Source organism: Zootoca vivipara, chromosome 7 (assembly GCF_965207765.1).
Source record: "Zootoca vivipara chromosome 7, rZooViv2.hap1.1, whole genome shotgun sequence".
NCBI lineage: Eukaryota > Metazoa > Chordata > Lepidosauria > Squamata > Lacertidae > Zootoca > Zootoca vivipara.
In genome coordinates this window covers 90,663,643-90,675,574 of record NC_142590.1, presented here as the reverse complement: position 1 = coordinate 90,675,574, position 11,932 = coordinate 90,663,643, and the positions used below count along the sequence as shown (strand labels likewise).

Here is an 11,932-nt window from a genome sequence, read left to right as displayed (position 1 = left end):
AATTCTGGCTTCCACTCAAACTGAACTCGGAAATAGGACTCAGCTGCCTATATATGTTTTCTGGGGAACTGTTGTGGCCAAACACAGCTCTTCAGTTTGTTGAAACATCGCTTTATTGCATTGCAACTATCACTGTTTTGATTATATAGCAGTGAGCCATATGCTGATGATGTGTTAAACTGAACATCTGGTAGGTAAGCAAACCCCTACGAACACATGCTTTTAACAAGAATGCAAAGGGGGCTTTCCCTTTTCTGTTTTGTTTCACACATAGTCAGCCTTCCTAGACTGCCAGCTGCAAGCAGAGGCATACCTGGGCTCCCTTGCACCCTTAGCAAGGAGCTGTATTGGCGGCAGCGCCACCCCAGTTCCTTGAACCCTTGGCATGGAGATGTATGAGCACCTCCAAAGCCAGAAAGAGAGAATGGGCAGGTGAGCTCCTAGCCAGAGTGGAGAGGTGCCAATCTATCCAACCTCTAGGTGCACCCCTGGCTGCAAGACTAGCACCCACACTTATGCTTGTCGTGTGATTTCAAGTCACTGGTTTTCTGCCAATTGATGTCTGCTCTGATTCAGTGGTAGACAGGTTTTCCCAGAGAAAGTGGCAGGAGGAAAAGACAAGAATGCCCCTTGGATCCTCGACTTGAAATCAGGAGGGCAAACGAAGTACAGGTGGACCCTAAGTCTACCTGTTGAATTTGTGGCAGAGGTGAGGTTTGATAGATCAGTCTTGTCTGCAATGACACTAGGGTCCTTCCAGGGAGGTAGGTTTTGTGTGTCCGTGTCTATGTATTCTGCAACATGTCACTGAAGCAATAATAGGGAGTTAGTGGTGGATTTGCACCGGACCGTATCCACACGTCATTTCCCTTCCTTAGCTGTTCTGTGGTCCTTCCCCAACTTTACAGCATTTTTGCTTTCTGGAGGGGCTGTCAGGTTTCAGGGAATCCTATCCCTCCCATGGTGGAATGCAAATAAGCAGATAAACCAGAAGAGTTCTTAGCAAGTAGTTTATTCAATATTCACAGAGAGAGACGAATGAATGTGGTCTCTCTTAGATAATGGCGTTGCTCCAAGTAAATTCCCACCCCCTCAGTCCCTCCTATTCTACGTCACCCCTGTGCCAGCTGATCTTTGCTTTCTGCCTCTGAGCTTTCTGTTCTACTTCTCTCTAGGCACACCTGGTCCTGGGAGGGGGGGGGGTCAGGAATGCTTTCTAGAGACACTGAGTCTGTCAGCTGTCTCTCCCCTGCTGCTGCTTCTTCCTGCTGCTCTCCCAATATTTCCCAGCTTCTCCCCACTGCAGCCTCTGAACCGTGACCTTCTGCAAACCACTGTTCTAAATCTACACTGTCCTCCTCTTCTTGGCAAGGTGCCAGGGAGGGAGGGGGGTCCCCACCATCCCTTCTCAGTCCAGTCCCTGACAGGGGTCTCTTGAGCTATAGCAACAAATAACAGGACAAAACATTAACTGGAACCTTTGAAGTGTAAGTTATGGGACATGCGCTGATTGGAAATGAAGCTGCCTGTCCACCCTGAAGCTTTCGTAGGCACGAACACTTAAACTGGGATAGCCTAAAACCACCTTGATACCATCAGCACACTCTTAACCCTACTTGCCTAGGAATAAGTCCCACCGTATTCAATGGAACTTACTTCTGAGTAGACGTGGTTAGGACTGCCCTGTATGCCAGCTTTCCCCCCTCCCCAATTTGCCTCGATCTCTCCATCTCCCACACAAGTTGTCTTTGGAAATGGCATCCGTCTTCGTAGGAGTTCAAAAGCACACACACGCACACTCGGATGCGGTCTGCATTTCACTCACTAATGGCGATGGAGCTGGGGGGAGGGGTTGAAACAGTGATCCAAAATGTGTTGTGTCAAAGCTGTGGGTTGGAGGTGAGGGGCACCAAGCAAGAACTCCGAAACTGACAAGGGTGGGTTAAAAAGAAAAGAAAAGCGGTGGGCGGGCGGCTCAGAAATAGAAAAGAAAGCATCAGTCAGGTGCTCGGGGAATAGAAAGGTGAAGTGAGTGGGCTCTGGATAAGACATCCAGAGTGGCAGGTGCACGATGGAAACCAATCAGAGGGGGTGGTAGCAGAGGATAAAAGTGTTAAGTCCCCTAGTATGGCTACCCTAGGGTGCTGTTGGTGGGTAATTTCCATGGTACAGCTACTGCCATTTCAGCCCTGGCTACATCCTTTTTCTTACCATTTTTCCTTTGCCAATTCCTTTGCTCCCTTTCCCCCTGCAGTCAATGAGAAGGTGTTAGGACACCTGTTTGTGCAGGGATCTCCTTGATCTCTTGAACCAAGTATCCTGCTCTGGTTGCTGTGAGTTTTGATTGTGTTTTGTATTACAAGAGGAGGAGGAGGAGGAGGAGGAGGAGGAGGAGGAGGAGGAGGAGGAGGCATAGCTGAGAGCTCACTTCTGATTGTGCCAAGGGAATAAGGGCACTCAAGACCCTGTTGATCCATGGCTGCCCCTTCAGCCCTAGCGCCATTTGAATGCCACTAGTGGAACGTCTATACCCGCAGAGTTTTAAATACAACCTCCTAACTTTAAAACAGCCATAAGACCACCACCACCCCCGGCATACAAAGAGAATTTTTGTCATCAACACCAGCAATAAGACTTAAAACACGAATGATGCCATCCACCACATCCACAGCACATAGACAAAAATATTTTGACAAAAACATTGCATGCATGACATCTTGCACAAAGTCTCCCTCAGAAGCCTGTACTGGGCGCAGCCTGAGTTGTGTTTGATATACAGCTGCATCTTAAGGAAGACCAAATCTGGCAGAAGAGAAATTAATAAATTAACTTTTAGGATAATTTACTATCCTGCTCTCCTGGCACACAAAATTCTCAGTGGTGCAGGATCAGAGTACTGAAATTTTTTCCCCCCTGGTTTTTTTAAAACCTCTAAAAATCGTTAACTAAAATGTAGCCCTTTTCCTTTTCCCCTTTCTTTCTCTTACAGATATACCTGCACTTAGAGCCGAATCAAACACATCCCCGACACGCGGAAGTGATTTGGAATCCACGTCATGAGACCGTGCTCCAGATGGGCATGGTTCACATTTTATGCAGCTTGGTACGTGCTTGGGCATAATTGCATGTAGGTGTCTCCATGCCAACACCACCCTGGAAGATGTGGCAGTGACATGGATAGATCTCTATGTGATTGGGACAAGAGCAATGAGCATCATCGTGCAAAGGTGGGGGGTGGGAATGCATCCACAAATCAAAGAACAGGTGTGCTCAGAGTATTCTGCAGTTCGTTGCAGCTTCCTGTTACCAATACATCATGGGATAAAGACTCAGGTGAGTGGGAAATAATGTTGCTGTAAGAACATCCGAGCCCTGTTGGATCACACCAAAGGCCCATCTACGGTAGTCCAGCATCCTGTCTTCACAGTGCCCATAAAATAAGCCGAAAAGCAGGGCATCAGTGCTCTATGGTATCTGCCACTGCTGAAAACCCCAGCAGATTTTGAACCCATGTGTGGGACAAGGCTTCCAACAGATGATATTCCTGGCCAGCTCTCACCAGGTCCTACATTTTGGAAGTTCTTAAAACACAGCTTTTTTCCAGGAGGTCCACTGCTAATTTGAAATCCCCTTCATGAGGATCAGAGAGATTCCTTTAAAAAATACACAAAGAGCTCTGCAAGATCACACCGAAGATCCGTTTTGTCCAACTTCCCGTTTCCGCCAAATGCTTTTTGCGAAAGCCCACAAGGCATGAAAGGAACAGGTTGCCCGTGCTGTGAGCCCTCTGGCAAATGGTATACTGCCTCTGAACGGGGAAGCTCCATTTAGGTATCATGGCTAATAGCCACTGATAGGCCTGTCTTTCAGGAATCTGTTTGTCTAATCCTATTGTGTTAAGCAGGTAGTCTATTATTTTAACCAGGACACAAATGAACTTCAGCAGGGCCGTCTTGAGCAGATCACGCGCCCTGGTGCTGAGGGGCGGAGATCGCTCCGCCGCCCGCCCCGCCCTCGCAGGGCGCAATTGGTTTCCGTGCGGCTTTGCCACGCGGCGCCCTCCTTGCCGGGCCGGCGCCAAGCTTACCAGCCCCCCGCCATGGTGCACTGCGCCACCGGGGGTCTACGTAGAGCCGGCCCTGAACTTCAGGGTGGGAATTATGGATTCCCACATTTCAAATTCTAACATGTAAAATGCATCATTGAAAACACTCATTTTCAAAATGCCCTGGATTTAAAACTCATGCAAAATGTCTGGCTCCACACCCCCTGACATTTAAGACTGCTTATTTTCTTTTCTTTTTTCAATGAAGCCACAAAATCATTAAGGCTACAAGATCCTGGAAACAACCCAACATTCAAGGCCAGTTCAGAAGTGGAAAAAGAAAACTTTGCTGCCCTCTTGTGGGAGAAAAAAATGTCCTTTTGTAATCCTTCTGGTAATCCAGAAGGATTTGCACAGAAAAAGGCTTTGGGGCACAAACGGACCCTTCTACTTTTGCAAGAGGTTTTGATGACTATGATGATGGGCGTGGTCAGGATTTTCGTTGCAGGAGCAGAACCTCGCTCAGTTAAGAATTTTTATTGCTATTGATTTTTATTGAGCGCTCCCCCTCCCCCCCCCCCCCCCGCTTGGCTAATCCCATGATGATTATAATAATGGGTGTAGTCAGAATTTTGTTAGGAGGGGTAAAATCTCAGTTAGTTAAGGATTTTGGTTATTATTTTTTACAGGTTTTAATTGATGGAGGGCAGCTGCCGCCACCCCACCCCACCCCCATGATATTGATGAAGACAACAACTGAATTTTCCAGTAATTATGATGATAACTGAGTTTTCCAGTGAGTCGTAAATCAAGCAACCTGCATAATAATAATAATAATAATAATAATAATAATAATAATAATAATAATAACTGAGTTTTCCAGTGAGTCATAAATCAAACGACCTGCATAACAACAACAGAGTTTTCCAGTGAGTCGCAAGTCAAGCGACCTGTATAACAACAACAACAACAACAACAACAACAACAACAACAACAACAACAACAACAACAACAACAACAACAAACAGAAGAGTTGAAGCGACCTGCAACGACACAGACGGACGGGCCCCTTCCTCATGCCGCCCCCTTTGAGGCCTCCCCTCTCCCCGCCCGCACACCCCAACCCCCCGCCGCCGCCGGCCCCGGGTTCAAGCGCGTGCCTCCCTCCCGTGCGCGGCCTCGCGAGGCCTGCGGGCTCCAGAACGCGGCCGCGCGGAACAATGGGTTGCCATGGCGACGGGCGAGGCCTGCGCGCAGCCCCGAGCCTGGCTCCGGCCCCGGGCCCGGCAGATGGGGGGTGTTGGGTGAGCGGCTGCCCCGGGAGCAACCATGCTAAGCCACAGGTAAGGCTCCCGGGGGGGGGAGGGGGAGAAGCCTCGGGACCCCGGGGGGGGGGCGAAAGCGATGGGGGCTGCATAGGTGGAAGGCAGGGGAAAGGGGCCGGTCATCTGCCCCCACGGTCATGTCTAGGGCATTGGCCATGGGGGGGGGTTGCTCCTCGGCTTCCTAAACTTGGGTCGCCAGCTGTTTTGGTACTACAACTCTCATCATCCCTAGCTAGCAGGACCAATGGTCAGGGACGATGGGAATTGTAGTCCCAAAACAAGAGTCAGCGACCCAAGTTTGGGAAACCCTGCTTTATGGGGGTGGGTGGGAGCCTTTGCAGGGGTCCCCCCTCAGATAATAATAATAATAATAATAATATTTATACCCCAGCATTTTAATTATTATTAATAATAATAATTTCCCCAGTAATTCATCAAATATTAAAAGCTTCCCTAAATATGGCTGCGGGCGTCAGAAGTGGAAGTAAGGCCGCCTTTTGCAGAAAGGACCTCACCTGTCTCACAGGTAGGGAAGGAGTCAGGTGAGGGAGAATATCTCTTTCCACCTCCACCCAAATCCATAGAGGGGTTCAGGGGGTGCAAAGTGAGGTACCCGCTGAGCCGAAAGCACAGTGGGGCTACAGAAAGCAGGATGAGCCCCTAGGCTGCAATGTTTTGTTCGTTTAATTTCATGAATTGATATGCCGCTTGGTTGTAGCAGGGGGACAGGGATGGGACCGGACCTGACAACAGCGGTGTGCAAAGAAATAGGAAAAAAAAATCACACACAAAAAAAATTGCAAGCATAATTTAAAACATACCAAAAGGTTAAAGCCACAACTGGCACGGATTAAAACAAATTAAAACTGATGCATTTAGTACAACATGGCAGGAATTGTAACTAAATCATACATGACACCTGGGCAGGCTTGTCTAAATAAGAAGGCCTTCAGCCTGTGCCATATATATATATATATATATATAGAAGGTGACTGCCTGATATCAGGGAGTTCCAAAGTGTTTGTGCTGCCACACTAACAATACCACACATCAATATATGGGGGAAAGGAGGGGGCCTCAGATCCTAGGAGGTGGTTCACACAGTCATTTTGCCCGCTGTATCCTTGCATCCATTCTTAATGGGGAAATGTGCCATGTGAACAAAGGTGTTCACCAGACAGTGGCAGGAAGTACACCTTGGTTGTGATTTTCACATTTCACAGTTTTCCCAAGGATTGGCTGGCAGGCAACCACAACTACAGTACTTTCTCCCCCTATGGCTGTGATTTTGATGCACAGGGGTAAAAAAAAAAAAGACTGCAGGCTGGCCCTATGTGCCCTCTGGTTAAATGACCATTGATAAACTAGCAGGGTCCAGTCTGGTTGTTGCAATAGATTGCAAGCTGAAGAGTTTGTGAGCTTGCAATAGATTGCAAGCTGAAGAGTTTGTAAGGGCCTTCTTGGTAGTGGCACCCGCCCTGTGGAACACCCTCCCATTAGATGTTGCATCTTACTTTTAGAAGACATCTGAAGGCAGTCCTGTTTAGGGAAGTGTTAATGTCTGGTGTTTTATTGTCTTTTTAATATTTTGTTGGAAGGTGCCCAGAGTAGCTGGGGAAACCCAGCCAGATGAGCGGGGTATAAATAAATTATTATTATTATTATTATTATTACTACTACTACTACTACTACTACTACCACCACCACCATTGGAGTTTTACTGAATGGAGGTTGTCATTGCATATGCCATCTTATTAAAAAAATATATCCTACTTTTGTTTTTTGTTTTTAAGGGAATACAGTATATCTCTCTAGAGATCATGGCTGTGGAGATGAGTAAAAAGCTGAAAATACTGAGAAGTGAGAAGGCCTGAAAGAAAGTCATGGAGTTACCATGCAGATGATCCTTGTTGATCTCCCTAGGCTAGCTTTTCTCTACATACCCAGACTTTATCATCTTGTTTTTTTGTATGCCACTTTCCTGCACAATTGTGCCCAAAGTGGCTTACAATATATCAAATGAACAATAGCAATTCAAATACATGAAATAACCATAATCTTTATAAGTTAATGCAAAAGAAAACCCCACATGCAGCATTGCATAAAATAATCTGAATCGCCTAACCTAATTTATTCCCACACTTTAGCCTTTAAGAAAGAGCGCTTTCCACAGGCCCAGGTAAACAGCTGCCACAGAATGCCTCTAGTTTCAAGGACATGGTGCATCTTTGCATCATAAGCTCATCTTGCTGGAAAACCTGCAGAATGTGTCATTCAGGGTCATGTCATCTGTCAGGCTTGCAGGAAACTACTAGTTAGTGCCTGTGTTTCAACTGAGCTAAATGCTCAAGAGTATGTGCCCCTAGTGCTGCCGAGAGAAGAAAACATGCTGTCACAGGAATGTGCATCAGAAACATCTTGCAGCCTTTCAGGGTTGTCCATGGCAGGGCACACACAAATGTTTGCCAGGGAAATACAGTCATACCTCATGTTACGTCTGCTGCAGGTTGCGTCTTTTCAACCCAGAAGTCCCAAAATGGGTTACTTCCAGGTTCGGGACGCACGCACGCGCAGAATTACTAAATTGCGCTTTGCGCATGCGCAGAAGTGTTGAATTGCGTCACACACGTGCGCAGACACAGCGCTTCAGGATGCGGCCTTTTCATGTTGCAAACGGGCCTCCATAACGGATCCCGTTCGCAACCCCAGGTACCACTGTACCTTGTTCCAGGATGAGCAGCGGACATTATTGTAGCCTTGAAGGAATGTTACATTTTGTCTTTCCTGCTTCTGCTTCCCACAAGAATGTGTAACACATCATACACTGTAGATGCACTAAGGGATTGTCTGATGGTGGTAAGGTAGCCTCCGGGAGGAATTAGCTTAGTTACCTACTGGTCACTGCAGAGCTACCGTACATAGCCAGAAGGCCTCTAGCTCCTATTGGTGCAGATTCTCTGTTATCTAAAGGCTGCTGCTTGTCTATGGGCCATGCATCTCTTTCCCTAAGCATGGCTAGTGGACTGGAAGTACACATTGACAGAACTGCTCAGATCCTAGAAAAAAGCATGTGTGGCTTTCCATGTATATTGCTTGACTCCGACTCCCATCAACCACAGCCAGCATGGGTCAGTGGTCAGAGATTATGGGAACGGCAGTCCAACAACCTGTGGACGGCCACAGGCTCCCTACCCCTGCCTTAGGCGCATAGACTAAGCAAGGGCCTCAGAAAGGGGGAGGAGAGAACAGCAGCCAGCCAAGGGATTCAGAGGGATCTAGGGAAGTAGGGTTCCCATAGGGAGTGATCCGGATGAAGTAAAGGGTCAGTAGGAGAAGTTTGAGAGGCAGAGAGAAACCAGGAGAGGAATGGCAAGTGTCCAGGAGCTTCAGAACAGAGGAAGACCCTTATCACATTTGTAACTGGACAAACTTTTGGCTGCAAGCCTCTGAGAACCAAAATTAACAAGAGTAAGAGGCGTTCAGAAGCCACCGCGATTAGTCTTTCAACTGACCTCTTCTTCCTTTGTGTGCCTGTTTCATTCTTGTGTTGCAGCCCAGGCATGATGAACATTGGAACTATTGATGTCTATTTGAACAAGTTAGGGGCCAACCTCCAGACGGTGGTGTACAGCGAAGAGGAGCAGGAGAATGAAGCCTGGAGGATGTACATGGAGAGGAAGAATGTCGTGCTGGAGTTCCTGCACTCAGACCTAAGCCTCCACCTGCTCAAGCGCCATCACAAGAGGATTGAGCTTCTGAAAAAGTGCTCCTACTACATTGAAATCCTGCCTAAGCACTTGGCACTGGGAGATCAGAACCACCTGATGCTCCCCACCACCATGTTCCAACTGATAGACCCCTGGAGGTTCCAGAGGATGAAGAAAGTGGGGACCATCCAAACCAAAATCCAGCTGCTGCTCCTGTCTGACCTGTTGGAAGAGCTGGAGAGAGGTCGGGAGGAGCTGGTCCACTTCCTGGAGACCTACGACATGATGACTTTCCTCTCCAGATGGGACGCTGTCAAACCAAGGCTGTCGAGTCTCTCTGAGCAGATGGATTATTTCCTTGCTATGCTGGTACCTGGGAGGCTGTACGTCAAGCACCGCCTGGTATCGGACGTCGGGATTACCAAGATCCCTCACATCAGGCTTGTCCTGAGCACAAAGATGCCCGTGATGTTTGACCGGAGGGAATCAGTGGCTCACGAGGACTGGGTGAGTCTCAAGTGGTTCGTTACCAGCCAGCAGCCGCAGCTTGAACAGTACGAACTCAGCTTTAAGCTGCTGGAGCCCAGAACACCCCAAGAGCGAGTCCACTGCGGAATCATGCCGGTCACATCACACACATGCGAAATCCACAACCTGTTGCCTGACCGTTTGTACAGGTTCACTGTCAAAAGGGCAGAGACTTACACACTTGTCTATGAACAGTGGCACGATTCCATCCTGCTTAAGACAAAACCGTACCTTGAGGAAGAAATGGAGACTGCTATGTCTGAACCCTGACTTTCCCATCGTAGCAATTCACAAGGAATGTAAAATAAGTCAAATTAAAAACTTATTTTTAAAGGTTTTGCATCAAACCACAAGCTTTTTCTGGTCTTGGGTGGAAATTTGGCAAGCCTCCAGCTGCCAAAACAGTAGTCTGTAGACCACTGAGGTGTCCACAGCAGTGGGGGGAGAATGTCACCCAGTCCAGATTTACCCCCTTTAAGGCACCAGACCCACATCCAAACACCAGCCACCCACACACAAGAAAGGAGTCAGTAACAGTATACCTATGAAGGTAATTTTTGGTAATTTCATGGTGCTGACTGGTAATTCTTAAGGTTTTAAGGGGGACAGACAGAGAGAAATGAAATGAACTTCTGACATTTCCCCAAAACTTTCAAAGCCAGCTGCCTTCAGTGAAGGTCCAGATATCATCCTCATTTCTATTAGGAACTGGCAAAGATGTAATTGGCAAAAACAAGCTTCACAGTGCATTTCTTAACATTTCCTTCCAGACTTCCTGAGATTGTACCAATTCACTTTTTCTTTTTCTTTTTAACTTGAACATGTAGATAGCAGGGAAGACCTCGTTTTGTCTCCTCCTAGTTGGATGGTTGGCCTACGAAATCCTATCCAAAGGGCTTTTGAGTTAGGATCCTATATATTGGTTTGGGGAAAAGGGTTGGTAGTAGCCTTGGTGGGTTTCACTTGTGGACCACATGCAGCTCTGGGTCACATAAGGAGATGTTCTTGGTCTCACCTGGTGTAAATGGAACTCAGCAAGCACCAGTGTCTTTTGTTCTGCAAACTCACCACTGTCTTCAAGATATAGCAGTGGTCTTTAAGATGGCTATTAGTGGTTAGTTTGATGCTCAGAGGCAAAAAGCCATTGAAACGACAAATGAGGAGGCTTGTTTTCACGACCCATTTCAGGACTTTCCACAGACATCTCAGTTCTTTGCAACCATGACATTTTTTAGCCATGAGGGTATTTGATTGTTTTCAATTTATTTAAAAAAATATTTTGTTTGGTGTCACCTTGGGCTCCTTTGGGCGGAAGGGCAGAATAAAAATCCAAACAAATCAATAATCTAGTTTGCCATAGTGAGAAATGGATTTGATGGGGACCTCTGATCTAAATCAGCAAGCCTCATCTTGGGACACTGCCAACCTCCTTTAAACTAGCGACCCAGTGTTTCTCAGAGAGATGCTGGAACTTAAACTGATAGCCTGGCTTGCCTCTTTCCTTCCAGACATGGGGAACATACTCCTGACATGCTCTAATGCAGAGATGGGAGAGCTGTGGACCCTCTGATGTCATTGGAGTCCAGCTCATCACACCAGCCGACATTGCTTATGGTCTGATGATGGCAGCAACACCTGCCTTTTACTTGTGGTCCAGGAAAGAGATTATGGCTTGTGCTCCCTCTTGTCAGCCATATTTAAACATGCTGTTCTGTTTATTCTGCCTTCTCTTGGGTCTCCTCCAAAATTCGCACCAGCTTTATAGGCAACTATAATTTAGAGCATGGTTAGAGCATGGTGCTGAAAATGCCAAGGATGCAGGTTCACTTCCCATATGGGACAGCTGCATATTCCTGCATCATGGGGTTGGACTGGTGATCCTTAGGGTCCCTTACAAATAGTGTTTTATGATTGTTGGGTCCTTCCACCCACTGTGAAGTGTCAGGCGCTTGTTTTATTTCTGAGCCTCTCTAGGCTCCAGACTGGAGGAAAAGAGCAAAGTTTAACTTAAAACACCTCTCTCTTTCACTGGCTTCCTACAAATCACTATTGTTACTTCTCCTGAGCACCCGAAGAGCAGGCAGGTCACTAGTTCTAAATACCGAGAGCCAAATTCTTAATACAGATCTGGTTATATCTCCAGTCCCCAAAAGCATCCATGGGGCTACAGGGGTTAAGTAATTCCATTCCAACTAAACATCCGGAAGAACTTTCTGACAGTAAGAGCTGTTTGACACCCCCCACAAAATGTTTCTATTGTTCATGATTTTGCTGTCAAATCACTTGGCGATGTTTCATGGGAAGGGAAATGAACAAGTAAGAGCTGT

The 11,932-nt window shown here is 47.1% G+C and overlaps 1 protein-coding gene across 1 annotated transcript; it reads left to right on the top strand.

Annotated features, from left to right (window-relative positions):
- Positions 1-4,976: 4,976 nt before the first annotated feature.
- Positions 4,977-9,941, top strand: FNDC11 (fibronectin type III domain containing 11). The gene is made up of 2 exons (XM_035121563.3): positions 4,977-5,388; positions 8,924-9,941. The coding sequence occupies exons 1-2, from the start codon at positions 5,375-5,377 to the stop codon at positions 9,873-9,875; spliced, it is 966 nt and encodes a 321-aa protein (XP_034977454.1). The 5' UTR covers positions 4,977-5,374; the 3' UTR covers positions 9,876-9,941.
- Positions 9,942-11,932: the final 1,991 nt, after the last annotated feature.